At 48.4% G+C, this 22,512-nt stretch overlaps 1 protein-coding gene across 11 annotated transcripts in view; it reads right to left on the bottom strand.

Annotated features, from left to right (window-relative positions):
* Positions 1 to 1,175: 1,175 nt before the first annotated feature.
* The window catches only part of LOC310903116 (regulator of G-protein signaling 8), a 38,960-nt gene continuing 17,623 nt past the window's right edge, over positions 1,176 to 22,512 (bottom strand). For 3 of the 11 annotated variants that reach the window (XM_083845772.1, XM_083845775.1, XM_083845776.1), the window contains exons 5-10: positions 19,222 to 19,335; positions 18,038 to 18,096; positions 14,014 to 14,115; positions 13,025 to 13,089; positions 4,230 to 4,396; positions 1,176 to 2,526 (exon numbers count right to left, since the gene is read on the bottom strand). In XM_083845772.1, the coding sequence (XP_083701898.1) occupies positions 2,344 to 2,526; positions 4,230 to 4,396; positions 13,025 to 13,089; positions 14,014 to 14,115; positions 18,038 to 18,096; positions 19,222 to 19,335 (690 nt within the window). In that variant the 3' untranslated portion in view covers positions 1,176 to 2,343. The other 8 variants (XM_083845782.1, XM_083845773.1, XM_083845774.1 and 5 more) reach the window with 8 other exon arrangements.

Below are 22,512 nucleotides of genomic sequence, written 5' to 3'. Positions count from 1 at the left end.
TTAAAAGCAGTAAGTACATTAAAAGCAGAATTACAGCAAAATCTGAAGCCCACCTTCCTTCCCCTGCAGACATTGCTCGTTGCTCCCACCTTCAAACAGGCAGCAAGTAAGTTTGCACGAAGCTGCCACGGTGAAATCTGCACAGTGATGTTCAGGCTTTGGGCTCTGTCCCCCTGCATTACGGACCTCATGCATCTCATCGACAGTTTCAAAAGTCGAGGGGCTGTGCTGCCAAGCCCGAGCGTGGCCGCAGGATGCCACATCTCCCACCGTGCTCACGTTTCCTGGCAGGGGCAGAGGACTCCCAGAAACACTGGTCTGGGACCCCAGAGCACGCTGCTCCTTCTGTCCTTAGTGAAAGTTAACTTGAGATGATCTTTGCCTACAAAACTACAAGAGAATTCTAGAGTTGACCAGCCAGGTACTGAAAAGCAGGTTTTCCTGTCGAACAGAAATTCTGCTTTTGTACTGTATTAGGATTTAGTGTCTTAGAGACCACAAGAACACACCTCCAGAACAAACCAAACACACTCATCATCCCTATCATAATCCTACACCTATCCATCCTAACAACCTGCACAGCAGCCTTACAAAAAGCCTCTAAACCTGCTAATGTAGGGACAGTAACCTCTAATATCCAAGCAGACCTTTTGTATCTTGTTCCAAACATTATGCATAGCTTCAGAATTCAGACTACTCAGTTTACACCAGATTACATTTATATCGTTATCACCAGCTATCTGATGTATCAAACCTACCCACCACAATAAACCAGAACATAGGTTTACCAACCTCTGATCTGTGGATGACTCCAAGGAGAGAAGGAAAAAATCCATGAGGCCCCTTTCCAGACCTTCCTAAAACTAAGAAAACAGACCTCTGGTCTGCAGACTTAAACCCACAGACAATCCACTTCCCCTCTAGAAAATATCGCAAGAACCTGACAGCTGATAAACTGGGAAAGCGATGCTGCAGAAATTCAGATGGTAAGAATTACTGCACAGCACAGAGGTGGTGTTACACAACCGACATCTGCACAGAGCCTTCTCCTGCAGCTGGTTATCCAGGCTGTGGGAATAGGGCCAAAGCACACTTTGCACACCACTTCACGCCCAGACACTCGTCCTGCTCGCTGCATGCTTCCCCGCACCCTGTTTTTAAGCAAGCACCATGCAGCAGGGTCTGTGCCTTAGTATTTCTTTACATTGCATTGAACCCACAGTGGACAATCGGGAGGTAACAACAACAGTCAATAATCAGTAAATAACAAAAATAAGGTTGTGTTTTCACATTACCTCTCCCTGCCATGCGCTGGTGAAGTACTATGATGAGGAACGATACCTGACACGGCAGATGGATCTTGTGCTTTTCTTACACCTCAGCATGGGGCAGATGGGACATCCATTCTCCCAACTCTTTCCCGACGGCTGGCAGTTCGTTCCCGAGAAGCCACTGAGGTCATTAAAGTCTCTGGTGGCCAAAAGCCTCTTTGTGTGAAGTTTTGGTATGGTGCCTAGCACAACGAAGCCTAACAGTGACTGGGGTCCTGAGGCTGAGCTATAGTACACATAAATAATATCACTGAAAAACAATCATTTGCACTAGAAGACCAGGTCTAGCAAGGGCTTTTGGGGTTACCTTCCTGATGAGAAAAACTCAGCTCCTTGACAGTCACACAAAAATAGCATCTAGTCTCCATCCCTGGAAGAAAAGCAGTCAAGGGCATGGAGGGGCTGTGGCAGGTCAGCTGCTGTGGTATCATGAGGTGTGCAACCAAAATGGGAGGGTGAGCTGAGTTTGCTGATGGCTTCCACTCTGGGAAGCAGCAAGAATCGTGTGCCTTTGTCCTCTCACTCCCACCCTCTCTGCCTCCTCACAGCCTCAGGATCCAGACCCCAGCAGCCAGTACGGGGGATGGTGCTTTGGATCGTACTTGGCTACACAAGTTTCAGAGCTGCCCTTAGGGCCCTTCCAAACAGAGGGGATAGGTGAGAGCCAGTGAGGCGTCTGGAAGGATGGGAAGGTGCAGAGACATTATTTACAGACAAACCAACGTAGTAATTTTAAAGGAAACCTGCCTTCCCAACAGATGACCCCATGACTAGAGAGGATAGGGTTTTGTGCTAGAGAGAGGCAATAACTGCAAGATGCTACTGCTAACCAAAAAGCACAGAAACTCAGAAAGTCCTAATTCCACATTCAGATCACACTCTGGAAGCCTCCTCTTCCTCTCCTCCCTCTTTTCTCATCCCCACTGCTTTTAACACCAAGAAAGTTTCACATTTAGACATGGGTTGTTGCAGTTGTAGGAAGCACATGGTTTCTGAGGGCCCCGTCGCTGTTCTAGCTGAGCCTCCTCTGGGTTTGAGATAGCAGGTCTGTGTAAATTTTGGATCTCAGGAACCTGGGATAAGAGTCTTTTTCCATCAGGCTGTGCACCTTCCCCTGAGCTTGGTCAAAGCAAGAGAGGGAGGGCTCCTGCATGTTTCTTCTTGTCAGCTCCCGAGTCTGGAAGTCTATGTTCACCTAGGAAAAGCAGCAGAAGAGAGTTTGGTACTGAGTGACTGGTTTGCTTGCTTAAAACAGCATGTTGCATCTCAGTGACAGGACCAAGCACCTACTCTCAGCCACGCCTAAACAGTGCCCCTAACTCTGTGGGGTTTAGTAATCCAGAGTTATAAATCCTGTCCCAAACTTGGAGAAGTTGAACTAGATTTATAATGATCTGAGCACTTCTGAAATCAAGTTACTTTTATTCAGGCTCTCAAGCATGGATTTACACAGCAAATCTTCTAAAAATGCTAACTTGGCTTAACATACCTCTTCTCCTGTTGACCAAGTTTCCTCTATTCCCTTTTTCTTCACTATATGCCCAATAGAAGGGTGAGTGAACTTTTGGCGGGGTTTAAACTATCAGCATATTCTTATTAAATGTTTTTAAACTATGTTGTTACAGAATAAATTGTTTGATTTTTCCCATAACAGCTTGATGTTACCATATCTTCAGTAGGGACTTGAAAAAACAAACAGCCCTCATGTTATGACTGCAGCATGTTTGCAAAGCCAACAATACACGTTTTCCTGTTCTCTCTCCCTTGCAAACAGTTAGCGTTTGTTAGGGTTATTGTTTAAAACCTGTCTGTTAAGATGTTATTTGTCCTTATTACCCCAGTGTCCAAACTTAAAGCTGTCTAGAAAGTAAAGCTGTCTGCCTTAACCCAGATGACAGCAAAAATAGATTAGCTCTCGATGTCACTTAAAGGTCATTTCACATTCTAGCATGACAACAGGAACAAATTTTAGGGAAGACTCCATCCAACCTGCACTTGTATTTCTAATGCAACTTCAGTCCTGCAGTCCTGAAAATCTCACCCAGCTTTTACGAATATCAGCAAAAGGTGTTCACTGAGGGCACTGGGGATTGAAGTGCACCCTGAGATGCCCACACCACTTGGTGCTTGACAATGGCTTACAATAATAGCCTTGCTAGCTCAAAGATGGAGTAGAGGCAGCCCTCTTAGAGGGATCCCCTTGCAGGCACCTTTATCACGACAAGCACCTGTGCTATCAAGCAAGAGAAGTGCTGTGGGAAGGCAGGTGCAGCAAGCACTCTCCTGGTTGCGTTATTAATACAGTAGCACAGCACAACATCACGACACAGGATCTGACAGTCACATCAGCCTGTCAGTACTTTAAAGAGGACTTAACAATTCCAGGCTTCAGGTTGTGACTGCGTTTTTTGTTCACCTCTGAGTTATTGCTCGCATCTTTCAGGAGCTCTAATTGAGTTTGGAGTTAGTCAGCAGATAAACACTCTTCCCTGGAGAGTCAACAAGTTAGTCATTCGTGGGATGCTCTTAGACAAAATGTCCTGGGAGAAACGAGCCCAATAGCCTGTTTGGGGATTGATAGTAAATGAGAGGTTCAGTGTGAAAAACTCCTAGGAAGCTGGTGGAGGTTAGGAAATGTGGGTTGCAGTTGCCAGTGAACTCACTGGCTATGACTAATTTAGTATCATCAAAGTAGTTACCCTCACCAGGGGATGAGTCACTGCAAGCAGAGGCAGCAGGAGCAGGCAGGATGGTGTTCCCGTAACAGGAAGCATTCTCCTCGCCATCACCTCCGGGAGGGAAGGAAGGAAGAGCGCCCTGACCCCCCGTGTAAGGGAGCTGGACCTGTTCCCCGCGCCAGAAGGATGCTCTGCCTGCCAGAGGTGCTGGCCTACCAACCTCTCGAGGAGCCTGCACGTCGATGAACTCCTCAAAGATACGCTGGGCCTTGGATGCCAGTTTGGCCGCTGAGCGGGTCTTCTTGAAGTCCTCGCAGGCGAGCCAGAACTCGAGGTTTTCCTCGCTGAACTCTGTCTTCAGGAAAGCGCGGAAAGCGGCCAGCCCATCTGCAAGGGAGATGAGGGGAGTTACAATGGAAGGAGAAAGACGGCAGGGAGCAGTTTCGTAGGCATCCCCCCATCTGTCTACTAGAGGTCATTCAATTTTTCTCACAGGCTATGTGACAGCACAGTCCCTGATCCCAGGACTTATTCATAACTTACACTGTTACATCAGCTGGAGTCTCACGAGCTGCCATGAGACCAAACATTCTTTGCTGCTATTTTGAAAAATATTTTTTGCCAGCTAACATGAAAAGGTTTTCTTTGGGACTGGGATAGCTAACCTTTGAAAAATTCCTCTTGAAATCATCAGGCTCCAATGATACAGTCTCTTTGCCACACCGTCTTGTGCATATTAATGTCCCACTTTGTAACGTCCTATCCGTCATTAAGAAAAGCCTTTAATAAAACATAGCGCCCGTGGACTTGTCTCCTATGCTTTCTGTCACTTTGCTTTACTGCCTTGTGACATATTTTTAGTTATTACTTACACAGAGGAAGGATCTTGGAGAGCCTAACTGTTATAGCTACAATAAAGGGGAAAAGGAGAGGACACAGCGTAATTACTACTTGTCTAGTCAGTGGTAAAAGTGTTCTTATCACTTGCTAATGCTTAGCAATTGTGACATTTCAGTAATGTAATCTGAGTCAGCCGGGACAGATTAGAAATATGGAAAGATTTATTAGGCAATGTGTGCTCTTAAACCCCTGCCTGGGTGTATTTATGGACACAGCTATTGTTTTTTATTTCCTTTCCCTGAATGGCACAAGCAGAGTTGAAATAGCTGAAGGTTTTACACATGCCCTTTCTCCTTTCCTGAGCCTAGGGATAAATTTGGCTCCTAATTTTACTTCTTCCAGTAACATGTTTCTAACTTTTCCCGCTCTCTTTCTATAGGGTCTCAGCATTTGTAGCTCATAACTGGAAACTTCCCCAGTCAGCATTAGCTACTTACTTCCAAGTAAGCACCTAAAAATACTGACGGAACTGGGAACGCGCTCAGCAAGGTCAGACTCGATTAAAGAATGTGCAAGTGCACAGCAGAGATGGACAAAGGGTTTGCAGGACTTGAACTCCTCCTGCAATGCTGTAAAATGTGGGCTCCACCTGCCCCCTTTCTTCTATGGGAGATCTTGGCAGCACTGCGTTTCCTCCTCCCTGCCGTGGCCAGGAGCACAGGACCAGGGAAGGAGCCTGAGGGGTGATATCTGCTGCCTGGGGCACGTCATCTTCAAGGCAGGCAGTGGCTGGCCAGGTCAAAAGACCCATCACAAACTCCCTTACAGCTTTGTCCTTGTTTTCTTGCCTACACCAGGTACGTGGGGAGAAGCAGCAATATAAGTCCCCTTCTTCTCCTGATCTTCTGCTCCTCTCTTGCATCAGATGATGGCTGAGGATAGGGAGGTATTTTTCAGTTCTAGGTCCTGAGCCTCAGCCCTAAGAAGTTGCCCTATGTGTTGAACAGCAACTAACAGTGCTGCTTCTGGCTGCACATAAGTTAATGGAGATATCTGGCTGCCTGACTCTCAAAGGGAACAACAAACAAGATATTAGGCCAGGTAGGACCAAACTCCAGGCTAATACTCTCCACTTCAGGCTTCTCAAAGCTCCTTCACTGACAGGCTTGGCAATGCTAACTGCTCCATCAGCACTCTGCATTGCAAAGAGCTGTCGTGGCACAGCAATCAGCAGCTAGAAGAGGAATGTTTCCATCTCAGCTACCCTAGTTTCTGCCAGCCCCAGGAAGGCAAGGAATGAAAGAATGGCAGTATCACACCAACTCGTCCTGGTACCCCTTGGTTAACGCACTTGTAGAAAGAAATGATGGGGGTTTTGGACTGTTACTGTGGGCAAAGCCAGGGCTCTTGCCCAAGGGCACTGCAAAGCAGTTAACAGTGCAAACTGTAGGTTCAAGACAGGGGCAATACGGCAACATTAGCCCTCGAGAAGTCTGCAGAACAGAGCTCCAGAGGCATCTCCGGGAGCCGAGTGCCTGTCAGGATCATGCTGCCCCCGGCTGCTTGGAGCATCTGCATGGGCAGATAAACATGGCACAAGAGAGGAATGTTTTAGGGCTCGTTTCCTTCAGGAAACACAGGAAGCCAGGAGACACAAGGATGCTTCAAAGCCTATGTTCCCTCCCTATTTAATGTCGACAAAATTCATAAGGATTTCGTGCATGACTTGAGAAGAGAGCAGGGAGCCCTTACCAGAAGAAACGGAGAGGACATCACAGCCGACTGACAGTTTCAGAAAGGAGAAAGTATGGAAGGGAAAATGCAGCAGTTCCCTGAGATGTATGCCATTTGGTATATCACTGGCTCGTAGGATGTTTGGTGTTTATTATTCAGGCACCCAAATACACTGTTATGACAACACAATCTCAGCTGTATGTCCTGGCGGAGATCTTGCTTCCCTGTCCTGATCTTCCCCCGTCGCCTTTCCTCTCCAACAGCCCCCAGAGCCCCAGCACTGACAGAGAATCACTTGCCAAAAATAGCAGCTGTGCATGGCAAATATAATATCTGCAGAATGTAATATCTGCTAAAACAAGTGGACTTCGTGATTGATGAGATGAGAAAGGCCTTTGCTTCAGCCCTGCCCCAGAGAGCAGCCATGGCAGCTGGGACCAGGAGGTTTCCACATGCTCTGCCTCCCGCTCTCATGTCAATCAGCCCCTTTTTATCTCGAAGTAAGTTTAGACAGACTATATATAAATAATAGTATCTGGCTGTTCTCCATTTTTTTATATATATTTCTGTCATCTCCTCCTCACAGCCTTAGGGGAGCTGGAAAGGATCAAGCCAGACCTGCGAGGACCTTGCAGAGGAGGCCTTGGATGCAGGAGAGGTCATCCTCAACTTGAGGCTGCCTCGCTCTCCACAGATTTGCCCTTAGCCTTTGACTCTCTGCCAGCATTTACAGCTGGGGCTGGCAGTCAGAGTTCAGCGCCCAGATGACCGCACAGCAGTAAATCGCTGCCAGGCTGCCCACAAGTTTATCGTGGAACAATGACAGATCTAATGGAAAGGGCAGGAGGGCAACGAGGTAGGGGACTGGCACCACCTGAGCTGGAATGTGACCTGGATGTTGACTTTAATGTCCTGTACATGAAGACTACCAAGGAAGCATCCCTCACAAATGACAGGCATTTCAAAGCTCATCCCACCCAACTGTACAGCTTTTTTTTTTATTATTATTATTTTCTTTCCCCCTCAGCAGGAAGCAACCAGCACTGGCTTGCAGCACAACATGAACAGGAGTGCATCACCTGCAGGGTCAGCCTCTTGAAATAGCCTAGAAGATGCATGGAGCACCTGAGAAGTTCAAGCCCAATGGGATGTTTGGCAGAAAAAGCACGGAGATGAAAAGCTGGATTAGAATTCGTCATGATGGTAGTGAAGCACTGGAACAGGCTGCCTAGAGAAGTTGTGGATGTCCCATCCCTGGAAGTGTTCAAAGCCAGGTTAGGCACTGCTTTGGGCAACCTGGTCTAGTGAAAAATGTCCCTGTGCATGGAAGGAGGCCAGAAGTAGATGGCCTTTAAAGATCTCTCACAACCCAAGCCATTCTCTGATTCTATGGTATCTTTAGAGATCTCGCGGGATATCCCCAAAACACACGGCTGAAAGGCATGGCTGCTCAAGAAACAGACACAGTGGTGTAAATGTACAGCCCTCCAATACAGCTGTTGGATACTTACTCAGGAATTTGACTCAAAAGAGTGGTGAGTCTTGCTTGAAGCCAGCGGATTATATTACTTTCAACAGGGCAGATAGGATGATGGCAAAGAAATAGAGCTCTTCTACCTGGGTGTCAGGAGTCAGAAAGAGGAGCAGAAGAACATTTGCTTTACAGTTTTGCAGTGTAAATAAAAGCCTTAAAAGGACCAGGCTCTGCTCTCTAGAGCAGCTAAAATTAAATTTGTGATTTAGATGGGAACTACCAGGCAGATCAACAACTACATGAGGTCTCAGATGTTCCTGAAACCCCACTCAGATGTTATCCTTTGGGCTGTGAAGAGCGGTTTCTTTGCAGAAAGAAAAGCCGTGGAGGAAGGGACTTAACTGGCTTGCTCAAAATACAGTACAAGTCTTAACTAAATCAGGCGTCAGCAACATGAGGAAGAGCTGAGATTAATAGCTTAAATCATTCAGGCAGACAGTTTAATAACCAAGGATCTAGCCACTGTCAGAGTAAGAAAGCTATCAACAATCATTTATTTAATGTATGCATTTCACACCATCAGAGCCATCAGCACGTCATGTAGGAAATAAAGAGAGAGTCCTTATGGCTGGTAGATGGATGGATTAGCTCTGTGCAATATTTTGGGTCCAGGGCTGAAGAGACAAGGCCACAATGTTCTGCATAGCATATGTACGTGCTCTCACTGCTGCTTAGCATTGCTTTGGTGAATGTTAGCTGCCTGTCACTAGCACAATGCTAATGCTAATGCTGTTCTGGCTTAGAAAGAACTGGGAGTAGGAAGGGATATTCCTATGCTGTGTGGGAAGAGCAGCAATGTATAGACAACAGAAGGAGGAGGAGGACAATAAAATTTGGGCAGAAGAGCACAGAGATCACAAAAAAAATGTAGATGGCAAAAAAAGTCATCCTTGAGATAAAAATGGAAATTCAGCGCAAAGGTTTTCCATGTCAGATGCTTCGTTGAAAACTGACTAAGGGTTGAGGACAGACTGTCCTGCCGGATTCTGGACAAATGACAAGCCATGTGTCCAGCCCCGCGAGGGATGCAGAATGAGACATGCCATTGCTTGTATTTCCCTCCAGCAGCCTGTCAAAAGGAATCTCCATCTGGCTGACCAGACTGTACCTCCTGGGCACGGGTACAGCAGGGGGATTACTCCTCTGTTACTCACACACATACGCATGCTCTGCAGACCACATAAAGCTCCGGTTCCCTGGGAGCCATCACTAATCCAACACTGGCACAAAATGGGAAAAAATGCCAAAATCTCGCATGTTAAAACCTCTGCTTTTGCCCCCTTAGCACCCAAGGAAGCATGCTACATACAGCCCTGCCTCTCACTTTCTCAAAACCCAGCTGCAAAGCAAGATCAAGCTCCTCTCTCCTGCTGCCTGCCATGCTCACAAGCCCTGACCCAAGGGAACACCGCTGTGCTTGGAGATACGTTCCTTGCAACGAGCTCAGACAAGGCTCCTGCTCCAAAAAGAAAGGGGACTGACTGGCTGACCCTACGGTTTCAAGTTGATTTGCTTCACCCATTAGCAAGAACGAGTCAGATATCATTGCACTGACCTACTTGTCTGGGGCTGCCAGTGAAGCCGAGCTGTGCTGTATCCTGCAATTTGGCACTGCTGCTCTAACAGGGCAAGGCTGAGGGATGCTGAAGTCCCTGTGCCAGTGCAAAAGGAAGGTGAGGGTGTGACTGGGAGAGCCTGAGTTGCACTGCCTTCCCGACCTGCCATCTCTTGCCAATGTCAATACAATTATTTTTTTTAAAGTGCTGGGAACTAAACAATCTGAATCGGACCACTCTCTTTACAAAAAAGAGCACTGCCCAGCCTGGGAATCTCTGGAAACATGCAGTTGCTTCAAGATCCAGGGCTTTTCAATACTCCGCTCAAGGTACTGACATAAAGTAGCATGCCAGGATCAAACAGTATCTACAGAGTTCATTCAGTAAAACAATGGGGGAACAGTGGAAGGGGCGCCTAAGGGGATCACACTTAAGGAATATTTGACAAAAATAAGCATAACATTTTCCATAGAGTTTGTGTAATGCATAATGCCTGTTCAGACCACGTCCACTTGAAGACCTTTTGGAGATTCAGGAAAATAGGAAGTGAAGGAGTAAGAGTTGTCTGTCTCTCATACAGCTGTTATACCCAGCTCCCAAGTCCTACTTGTGCACTGATTTTCCTGAAAGAATGGGATGATTGGAAAGAACCCCAAACCGCTGTAACGTCTGACTGTGAAGGAAAGCACCACTCAACTCCCTGAAATCAGCATCACTATCTCCCTTCCAAAATAGACAAACTGTCCATCTAGTGAAGAAAGAATTTATGACAGATGTGTCAAGCAGAAGCGGTCTACCTGCTAATGCTAGAAACCACAGGGGAAATTCTCCATGAGCCCAGCTGGTGCTTAACCCATGCCCTGAAGCATGAATTCGAATTTTCCCTCGCTAATATTTTTCACCTGGGCAGTCATAGTGAAATTAGACTGATACAGTTCTGTCCTTCTCCTGGCACTAGAAATAGGACATTAGCTGGCACCTGTACTATAGACAGACGCAGGCAGGACATGCACTGCTTTTCTTACTCTGAAATTTTGGTCAGACACAGCACAAGAGTCCCTTACCCTCTCTAACATCAGCTCATGTTTACTAGCATGTTTCTAATAGCATAAACGCAGCTGGTTTATTTTCATAACGGATCTTTAACAATTCTGTGTTTTGGATGCAAGTATACATAAACGAAAACAACGATTTTACAATTCCTTCTAAGCACATATGAAGTGTATCTTCTCTCCTTTAAACCAGTGTAAAATAACACTTCTGTTTAAACAGAGCTTTCTGTATTTGCATCATTATATCCAAATGCAGGCTTTGTCTGCAGACTAGCTATTCCAGAAGCTTCAGGTCAGAGCTGATGTGATATATTCTTTTAGAAAGTGGGTTATTAAACAACAATTTTTTTGCCACTGATCACCAGGCAATGTCAACATGACTGCTGAGAAGAAAAAAGAGCTCAATTTAAATTTTAAAAATCACCTTCTGTTGCTATGAGGAATTAAATATTTCTCACTAGGTGTCAAAGAGTTCCCAGAATTACTTCCCATTCTAGAAACAGGAAAGATTCTGGTATTTCATTTATCACTTTATAAGGCCAATTTATTAATATTATATTCTTATGGATGCTGTTGGATGAAGTAATCGAACTAAGGTTTGATTTAGCATTCCCAGCACTCAGCTGAAGAGGGAACAATCTGTATAGAACTTCAGTACAGAGAGTGTGACTTTGCTGGCTTTTGTAACCAAAGCACTTTTGTTATAGTCTGTATCTAAGTAAGAAAATTCTGACCTTAATACTGTTGAAGCAGGAACAAGGGCTTGATTTTAAAGACAGAACTGCACCACTGATGTGAATATCCTGTCCTCTTCCACTTCCCATCCTCCAGGCACCCACGTCTCTTTTGTGCATTTTTCCCTTCTTGTTTTGAATTTTGACAAAAGAAATGTTCCCTCTTAGCCATACCCAGCTACATCATTTTTTTTTTCCTACCGGCTGCAAGAGCAATGATCTCAACAAGATACTGCTGCTAAATTATATATTGCTTTTTACTGCCTTGGACAGCCAGCTTGTCTAAAGTTGTCACGTAATTCTCTGCCAAAACCGTTGTCATCTTAGCAGAAATCCAGAAGAACTGCACTTTTTTGAAAACAATATGATTCTACACTGGGATTTTAAAATGCAAGTCCCACAAAACCTGAACCACTAAGAAAGTCAGACATTTCCATACTGCAATAAAATAGTTCACCACCCACACTGACTTCTCCCCAGCCTCGATTTGCTCATTTTATTTTCAAATACAAACACCTTAACGAGCCCATACTGTGAACTTCACAGCCTTGTTTACAATTTGTCAGCATGAATATGTTGGTGAAGCAGAATAATACAATAAAATGTTCTGAACAGAACTGATATGATTGATCTATTGAATGGAGTGAGGTGTGCTGATTATATGTTTGCATAACGTTTCTTGATGTGAAACTTTCAGGTTTGGTTCGGTAACTATGAATTAGATCCAGTTAAGTGCTACCATGCGTGATTTCTCCACTAAGGACTGCTACAGAGTGAGGTGTTTAAGGTTACTGAGCTATATACTAGATTTTTCCCCTAAAATCGATGAGAGTAATCAGTCAAAAAATCAGGAGATGGCTCTGATAATTTCAGCTGTGTTGACTTGAATTAGAATATTCTGCAAGGCGATCACATCAATAGGAATGGGACGTTACAGTCTTCTCACCACTTCAGTGAAGATAAAATATTAATACCCCTGCAGCGGAGAGCTAACGAGCAGTGGCAGTGAGTGGGGTCTCAGGGGAAACCCTCCACTGCTTCCTACGGTACACTGCTGTGCCATAGCAGTCCTGGCACAGGCTGCACCTTGACACTGCGCAGCTGCAAAGCAGCTGGAGGCAGAGGGAAACTAGATGGTGCCACGGATCCTGGGGAGCTTTAGTGAGCTGAGAACCCATCACTGCTCATGCAGAAAGGCAGAACCCGGGTGTACCTGCCAAGGAAGGTGTACACAGCCACAGCCTTGGAGCCCTGCCTCCGGAGGAACTGGAGAAAGCTAGAGCTGGGGCTGCTGGCTTTATCAGCTGTGACCCCACAGTCAGTCAAGAGCAAATTCAGGAAGGGAACCCACAGAAACGCGCTCCCTCGCCTTCTCACCAGAGGAGAAATCCTGCCCATGAGTTACTGTGACTGCTTCCTAGGGGGAAGTAAGCAAGTACCCAAGGGACCGCTTCTGTGCCATGCGGTGCATAATTTGTTTGCCTCAGTTATAAACAGTATTTGGGGTATGGGGGGCATGAGGAGGGGGAAGAGTGGAGGATTGATAGAATTTGATCTTTACTCACATTTATGGGATAAAAGGACATCAAAGGAGTCTGCCCATCTCGTTGCTTCTTCTGTTGACAGTCTTCTGAAAGAAAGGAAGAGGCAAATTACAGACAACCCGCGGCTGCTGGTCCCCTCCAGAGCTGCTTGACAAGGACACCAAAGAAGGCTGGAATTCTCACCAAACTTTGGCTATCTACAGTGTAGAGGTCTCCAAGTGAGCAAGTCACCCTGGGTCCCCATCAGAGTCAGCAGGGAGATGCCATGGGACTTGCAGGGTTCTCTTCATCTCCTCTTCAGGTAGGTGGGTGAAATAAGCCAAATGAATCGCCCAAAAAAGGACCGATTTTTCCTCATTGACTCTAAGCAGAGGCCCAGGGAACAAGTTCAGATGTAGACATTTACATTGTAAATGTCAAAAGTTAAGTGAAATGAAACCCACACCTGCAGCAGTGTTTGTTTCTCTCTCCTGACTTCAAGGGGAAGGTTAGACTCTTAGCTCAGATGTAAGCAGTGACTTGTGATCAGATGAATTCCATCCCACTCGTCTTAAAACAGGGCTCTGGATTGTCTGAAGTACCTACTTTAAGTGCTGTGCAAACTGATTCAGGACATTTTGGTAGTGTTTAATAACAAGACTTTGCTAAGGAGGACTGTGACCTGAAATTGCTGCTCACCTCGTGTACAAAGTCAACTGCTCAGACTTTGATTTGCGATGACAGAGGGATATATTATGTTCTCAAACATGTGCAGACACATCCCATGTACAGCAGCTGGGACAGTGTGCATGTCCTGTCTTACAGAAGAGCTTGTATCAATGACGCAGGCATTTTCCAATATCGTTCCTGCTCTATCAGGTTTTGTGTTTTCCTCCCTTCCTTGTGGCTAAAAAGAACTACGCAAAGCTCATACAGCATACAGTGAAAGGCGGGTAGCACTAGAGGGGGTGGTGGGCAGGGAGGGGAAGGACAGAAGTGGGGATGGGGTGGGATGCTGCAGCTATACTCACTTCAAAGCCCGGTTGGGCTTGTCCGGAAGAATAGCTGTGAAATCATTATATGAGTCTGATTTGTGAGACAGGCAGCCCAGGCGAGTCCTCATCCCTCTGTTCCTGTGGTCGATATGGGGGAGCAGGGGTGTGAGCAGGGGAAAACCAAAGAAGACGATTAAAAGTCTAGCCAGAGTGGCAAAACAGAAACAAGAAAAAAAACCTCCTCAGCAGCTCTGCACCTAATCAGACCTGTGTCCCTGGCTCCCTCATCTGCAGAAGGGACTCTGAAGCATCTCCAGTAAGATGCTGAGCAGATGCTAAGGATGGACACAGCACCAGAGCAGCTGAAAGCTTGCCCACACCAGTCACTCGGCTGGTCTGACTGGCAAAAGGGTTTGAAAGGCTGCACTTTGGGACAGTTTCTTGTAAAGACCTGCTCTCGGCAGGAGTGGGAAGACAGCAAAGGGGAGAAATACCAGTCGCCACAATCCAGCCGCACCAGAACAGCACAAATACCGGTGCTTGAGGGCAGGAGGGGCTGGAGGAAGAGAGGGAGCAAGGCACCCGCAAGGTGAGCCTGCACTGCAGAGCCACGAGACCCCAGCCAGGATCCCGGGCAGCTCCTTTAGACTCAGCGTTACATAAGCAGGCTAAAGCTGCCTCTTCCGTGACAGGTTTATCCATGCAGAAAATGGCTTTATTGCTTTTCCCTCTGAATTTCAAAGCGGTCCCAGAGCCTTTGGTGCTCCGCAGGCCCCTCTCCTCCTCGCCAGCCCCTTCCCAGGACAGCGCCGCAGCACCGCTCGTTACATAACGCCGGGACGGGGAGGACGGGGAAGGAGAGGAAACACAAAGGGAGAGGGAGATGTCACACACACGTTGCACTGCCCTGGCATTGTCTCCTCTCAAAAACATATAGATGCCGATTAACGGTTTGACACGGTGTCCAGCAGGGCACAGCCTGTTACTTGCCTCTCCAGCCTAAGGGCATCGCTTCTGCCACATTTCCCCCACGTCGAATGAGGCCGCTGTCTCCTCCTGACCACAGGAGGACAATTCAGCGACTGAGCCTGCACTTCTCAGCTGCTGCACCCACTTCTGAGCCAGAGGAAGCCCTTCGCTGAGCCCTGCTGCCAAACAGAAGCCACACACTTTCTGTGGCTGCAGAGGGAAGCACAGGATTTCTCCCCTTCCATATGCAGTCCTTGCAGAACACTTCAGCACCGGCAACCGAGCCAATCTCTAGCATGCCTGTTTCCCCCTTCTCCTCCCGCCCTTCAGAGAGTTTCTATTATTGCACATTTTAATGTAATCTTAAAGCAAATTAAATGTTAATTAAATGCAAGGAGTGTCTCCCTGGCACAGCACAGGCAACTCACGGAATTTATCGAGCACAAAAACCTGGAGATTTTTAGTGGCAGGAATTGTTGCACAGCCTCAAAAAACGGACCCATGACCGGTGGGCTCAGGATGCTGCACTGCCTAAACTTCCAGCATCAGTGCAGATACACTGTGTGCAGAGTGTCGCATTCCTAGCCGAGCCTGCTGGACCTGCTGACTCAAACTGACACCGAGTCCGCTATCGGATCTTTCTGGTACCTTTCTGATACCTCCTGCCCCCAACCTTTATCCTCCCTCAGCTGTTTGTTCAAGCAAGCTCACGAATTTCTCAGCAAGAGGTGTGACACGCATTACTGCAATGCTGCTCAGATTTCTCTCTGATGCCTGAGATCAAGGGACTGCAGCAGGGAATCGCAGCGTACGGGAGACAGAGATGCTGCGCCACAAGCAAGGAGCTTGTCTCTCACTGAACACCGATCTCTGGGTCATGGCTTCCAAGACAGGACACAGGAGAAAGAGAGGGAAAATCTGGGTCTGCGGGAGGTGGAGAGGCAAGGGAAGGAGGGCAGAGGGGATGGTACAGCGAGCCGAAAGGCTTACTGGACGAGGTAGACAGCGACAGGATGGGCAGGGGTGAGGAATGCAGCGTGTCTTTTCAGTTACCTCCGTGGGATCAGTAAGGCAGCCATTCAGGCATCCAGTTATAGTTAACCCCTTAACTGGCTGGCTTGGAGAGCAGTCAGGGCTGTTTGCAGGAGATAGGAGTGCGGGAAGGAGGGATTTACTGTTTCATGTCCTGGCACTTAAAAATATACCAAAGAATCCTCTGCAAAAAAAGGAGGGCCAGTTGTTCTCAACCCATTTGATCCTTGCTTCCTAGCGTGGAAGGTTGATTTTTCAATGGAAGACGTTCAGAGTTGAGAGATGATCACAGAGAAGAGACAGCATTTCCTTCTAAAACCAGGACAGCAGGTTAAGTCCAGCTTCAGGTCTAAAGTGACTTGAGTTTGGCGTCACAGCTCACCACGGAGCAGCAGGACTCGGCATTATCGCGCTCATCATTCAACACCTCTGAAGGTCTCTCCTCAACAGGCAGAGCTTCCGGACTGACCTCGCTAAGAAGACCAAACTACCTCTTGTCCCTGTCCCTCCAGGTCATGGCTGATGTTACCGGCCATCACGGAAAAGCTGGCACTGCAAATAAAATAAGAGGAGGACTTCACGCGTCTGCGGATGCTGGTCCTTGCACCATCACAGGCTCAAGCACTCACACAAAAATAACTGAAAGAAAACATCTCCTCTTCCAGGCGGTGGCAGCCTGTGGGAAGTCACAAAGGGGGTGCACGGTCTGCAACGGGGAGGGAGGGAAGGATGAACAGACAGAGGGGGTGGCAGGGTCCCTGGGAGCCTTGGCACACAGCCCACCGGTTAAACAAATCTCGCATCAGAGAGTGAAGGCGAGGTCCACACCTGCCAGGAAACCGATGGGACAGAGAGCAGGACCGAGCTGCCTGTATAGTGAGCAAAGTGCAAAGGTTTCCTGTTTGCCAGGACAAGGCCGAGCTCCAGATAACCTCCGTGTCCTCTTGCCCAGAGGGAACGACTGAGGAAGTGGCAAAGGAGCTGATGAGAGCAGAGGCTGTGTGCAAAGGAGCCAGGACCCCGTTCCGCTTGGGCCTGAGGAGATCCCAAAGCTTGGGCTGCCCAACACAACATCCCTTTTAAAACCTGATTACATTAAAAATGCACAAAGCCTCTCCCCAACTAAATTAATGGAACCGGGATTGCACTACGTGCCAGTGAGCGCATTTTCTTAATCCCTGCCCTGACCGGCTGCTTCGATGCGCTTTAACTGAAATCAATCCTTAGTAATTCCTTAAGCCCCTTTAAATTTCCTCGTTAACAGTCTCACCCACATGCGGGGCCACAGCACAGGATCTCCTGGAGTCCCTCAGCCCCTCTTCCCCACCATCACTCCAAAGTGACAGCTGGAAGCGGAGCTGGGTGCCCGCTGGGTGCCCTCTCCCTCCCTCGCCGTCTCCTCGAGCAGCATGCTTTTTGGGGTCCTGTTACGAAACAGCTTTCTGCTCGCCCCCGCTCCCACCCGCTCGCCAGCCCACACAACACAACCCGCACAGCTGAGCAGCACCGAACTTCCCTGTGCTCCCAAAGTCTGCCTGACTTCAGGGATGCCGAGACCTACATTCCCCACAAAGACAACCGCACGGCTAGGCTGACATGCCCAAGGATATTTCCTTTGATTGCAAGTAAAGCCAGTCAATTATGGCTTTGTAAACATAATCTGTAGCATGTGGTAAAGGCATCCCAGTGGGGGTCCGTGGTGCCGGGTTTTTCTGCCCCACACTCCATCACTTGCCCTACCTCCCCCTCCTACGAAAGGACCCTGGGTCAAGGAGAATTGCCACTCTCATCATGGACGCGCTTTGGGGTTTCTCCTTAGGAGACAAAGGAAGGGGGTGCAACTACGACAATCAAATTATCAAACCCCCCCAGGAGATCACCTGAGCAGAGCAGCCATCCCAATGGAAAAAATCAGCAGCACAAAAAAGAAACAAAACCACAACAACAACCCCCAAGGGGCTTCGAGAGATTAACTCCATCCATTCACATGCAGAGAAAGGCAGATAAACCCGAACACCGAGGCACTGCAGCCAGACAGACACAGGGAAAAGATACTCACTGCCGTTGACCTGTCCTCTCTGCCGGTGGGTCTTTGCCAACGCTGTGGTCACAGAGGCTCTGGGGAGAGAACAGAGCAGTCTCTTCAGAGACAGCCCCCAGCACGGGGTGAAAGTCACACTCCGACACACCTCCCCTCCCCAGCTCTCCCCGGGCGGCAGCAGCGGCAGCAGCAGGGCTGGGAGCACAGCTCCGTGTCACATCCAGCGAGGGCTAAAAAAGCAGCCTCACCCGGCAGGCTGGGGCTCGGCTCTGCTGCGGAGCCTGCTCGCGTGGCTGGCTGGCGGCACCGCCGAGGAGCCCACCTGATCGGCACGTTTCGCCGCATCCCTCCTCGCCCGCCGCCCCGCTAACCTGGCCGCGGATCTCGCCGGCCCCTCGAGATGGGCGACAGCTCGGCACGGGTGGCGTGTGCCAAGCGTTGGCTGGGAGCATCTGGGGGCGGGCGGGGGGATGCCTGCCAACGCTCTCGCCGTTGTCACCCTCGGTACGTTGGAAGAAAGCAGCCGCCTGCGTCGGTTTAATCAGCTCCTCTGAGGTTTAGGGGAGGTTACTGCCCTCGGATCGCCGATCGTCAGGAGTTACCACGGACAGAAGGGACTGGGGAGTTTAATTAAAGAGCCCCGGTGTCAGCAGGGTCAAACGAAATCGTTAATGGGCGAGGGAGAGCCGTATTGCAGGGCATGGGAACAAGAAACCCACCTGGCTCGTCAGGGATGCGACTGACCCCTCATCTCCCCTGATGTGCACAGCCCCACGGGCTCCCTGCCGTGGTTTGGACCTCCCGTGGTTTGCTCGCCCCACAGCACAAGCTCCCATTCCCTCCCCTCTCCTGCACCCCCACCTCAACCAGCAGAGGATGTATACGGGGTTCTCAGCGCACCCCAGTGGGACTTCTGCAGGAACCTAGCCCCCAGCACACGTGGTGGGGCAGCAGCACGACCCCAGATCCGGGCTTGGCTCAGCCACCAGAACCCCAACACAGGTGCCGTGCAGGCTGTGCAAGCACTCAGGTACACCCCAGGCTCACCAAGGGCACAAGCCATGGCTCGTTTTGATCCTGCTGGAGTTGGCCACTGCCTGGGACAGGGGCATCAGGGGAAAAAAAAAGTGTCTGCAGTTACACCAGTCATTATTTTTCTCATTACTCTCCTGTCTTTTTCCTAGAAACCCGTAGTCACCCACCTCTCCTCTGCTAAAGCGGTGCTGGGCCTGACGTCCTTGTGCTACTAACAGGGAACGTGTCTTGAGATAGCACATTATCACCAGCAACATCCCTGGGGAACGAGTCCTGCAGAACTTACCAGGAGAACACGGGGATTAGTGGTGCTGCAGGAGTGATCCCAGCTCTCTGACCCGGATCTCCTCCTTCACAACTCAACCTGGCAAGGAAATAATTGCCTTGCTCTCACCCTCCCATCGCAAAGCCCAGGTCATCCTGACTTGGGTCAATCACGTCTCTGGTTACGAGGAGACGAGCATTTAAAAATAAAAAAAATAAAAATGCAGCGGCTGATACAACCTCCTCTCAGCCGAGGTCAAAGGTTGAGGTCCATCCTATGCCTCTGGTACAACAGGCTGGTTTGTTCAAGTTAAATAACAATCAGCTTCAGCCCTTGCCCCAAACCCAAGCCAAATTTAATACAACATCACCAAGGGTTCAACTCCGAGCACGTCATTTCTGTTTTAATGCCCTTCCACACTCCCAGGTTCTCTCTGGGCAACTGCAGGATGTCACAAGTGACACGGGCTGCAGCACCTCCAGGACATTAGTGGGGTGGAAGAGGCCAAGAAACGAGGGCTCCTGCTTGTTGTCCTCCTATGCCAGTTTTACACGTTGCTGTCTCACAGCCACCACCAGCATGGGCAGGGACCCCAGCCCCGATTTCTCCAGGCTGTCAGCACCCCCTTTTCGTGAGCTCAGTGAGGTCCTGGAGCAACCCACAAACAGCTCTGCAAAACACCATTTTTCTTTTACTTTCCTAGGCTGGGATGGAGTTAATAGAGAACAAAGTGAGTGAGTTGTGTTGACACAGGCACTATGGGAAATGTAATTAAATTGCAGATAAAGAGAACTGTATTTTACAGGGTAATATTTTAGAAAGCTTCTGTGAGATAGAAAAGGTTTATAGCAAATTCCTTCTAAAATGGCCCTCATATTTCTGACTACTCTGTACCTTCTATTTAAAACCTTTTAATAAAATAACTCATTTTGATATTAGGTTTGAATCCCATCCAAAATTTTAACTCTCTAAAAAATACCTTAAAGCAATTTCCTCGTGACCTGCTAACAGCAGACACAAACGCATGCGGCACTGGAACTGTTGCCTGTCACTGGACAGGGTGGAAGGGAATTTGCCAGCCTGTTCCCTGGACAATAACATCACCTCCAGGGTCCTTCTCACCCTATTATTTTTAACTGCCTCCCTTCCTATTACGCGTGTTTTGTCCGTGCCCCTACTGATTATCATTTGAGCAGTTTTTACCCCAAAACTTCTTCCTGACCAAACATCTCCGCTGGTTTCACTCGGTCCCAGCTTCTGCCACCCAACTGCTAGAGGTGCATAGCCTGAAGACATCCGTTCCTTCCAGTACGGCTGCCCAAACATCTGAGATACCCAGCCAGCCCAGCTGGCAGCTGTGTGGTTTCTGCCCCCCCCAGGGAGGAGAAAACTCCCCAGGGCTGGCAGCTGACCTCCCTTCTCCCTTTGGGGCTACGACATCAGAGAGCAGCTATGCTGACTACCTTATTTGCTTGGCTGACATCTCCGATGGGCTTGCCTTGAATAAACTCCTTTACCTTGACATTTCAGCAGACTACTCTCTGTCTTCTCTCTCTTGCTCTGTTTCCTCGGGGGGCTGCGTGCCTCTCTGGGATTCCATTATTTTATGCTTAACTAGCTGTCATGCTGGGCCTGTCGCTTCCACTCCTCACTTCTGACTTCAAGGCCTTGTCATCTTTACAGCGATCCACGCCACAAGGCATTGAACTTCTTTGGGACTGTGTTTGCTCTTACTTTGTGACCTTCCCTGGTCCTGTGCCAGCATCTCTCTTTCCTCACGCTGTAAGGCAAGGAGCTTTTTTTAGGGTGTGCTTGCGAGTCCAAGTGGTTTTAGCCTGGCATCAAGAATGTGTTTCTTCAGACAGCTGTGACATATAATAGCTACATCCCCACAGCTGAGTTCATTTTTTGGTTGGTTAAGTAAGATTCTGTTGCTTCTGTGACCTCTCTGGAAAGAGCTCTGTGATGAAGGATCTGTGACTGACCAAGTGCGTGGGGCTAGCCACTTCCCTGCAGCAGTCACTGCCTCAGGAATGCAGGTGATCTGCACGCTGCAGAGCCTGCCTTTGGCTCAACCATAAGCCTCAGCCCTGGTGGACTTCTGCTGCAACCCAAGGGAGCTTTGGTTTGGTTTTGCCTTTTTTTTGTGTGTGTGGTTGGTTGTTTTGCTGGAGGACTGGAACGAACTACTGCTCTTGCCATAGAGTTAAAATCCTACAAAACCACTTGTGACACGAAGCATCATTTGGTCTCCTCTGACACCCACAAATTCCAAATTTATTCAAAAGCCAGGCTGGTACCTACGTGGGCCCAAGCCCAAGGTAATTCGAATTAGTAATTAATTTGCCTCCAGAGCGTGCTGTTTCCACCACTGTTTACAATGAAAGCTGTTAACATTAAAAGTAGTTAGTAACTGACAGCTAACACACAATGCTCTGCTCACCGTCAGGCTGCCTGCCTGTTTTAGGATCCAGGGTAAAACACACTTGGTGCAGTACAAGGTAATTGGCTGGGCAGAAGAGAATTACAACTGATCTCAACAGCTTCCTAAACTGCAAAACAAATCACAGACTATCTTACTTATTAGAAGAATCACAAGAGCAGCTTCCCCTTCCAAAAAGAAGCTCCCGCAGCATCAGGAAACACACAAAGAGAAATTTTAAGGGGTTATTTTTTCTGTTCACCTTAAGCCTCAAATCATTCTCCACGTCAGCCCTAGCAGGCAGGAAATCCTGAAAGGTCAAACAAGGAGACCTTGAGTTTCAGGGGCAGGTTTCAGGCAGCTGATATCCTGGATAGGAGGGGGTACTGACAAAAGAAGCCACTTCTCATGCAGTAACGAGGCAGGGCAGGAGATAGGAGACACCCACTGAGTTGAATTCCCCTTGAAAATAAAAGGCTGTTTAAAAATAAAAACGAGTTACATAAAGCGCGCTCCGTTGTTCTGTCTCTGGCTTAGCTCGAGAGAATGGCAGCTATTTCAATTCTCCCCCGTGTCAATGATAAAAGTTGGACATGTGTGCAGCGCTCGGGTGTTGCGATGGCTGCAGCAGAGCAGATGCCTCCCGTGTGAGATGGCTCCAGGCCCCGGCCGGCGTGCTCCGACTCCCTCCTCGATTCCTCCAGGCAGGTAGGATGCAAAACCAACAGCTAAGTAGTGTGGGAAGCTCCAGGCTGAGAGGGGCACTGTGCA

Source organism: Anser anser (genome assembly GCF_964211835.1).
Source record: "Anser anser genome assembly, chromosome: 8".
NCBI lineage: Eukaryota > Metazoa > Chordata > Aves > Anseriformes > Anatidae > Anser > Anser anser.
This window is presented reverse-complemented; position numbering and strand designations above follow the sequence as displayed.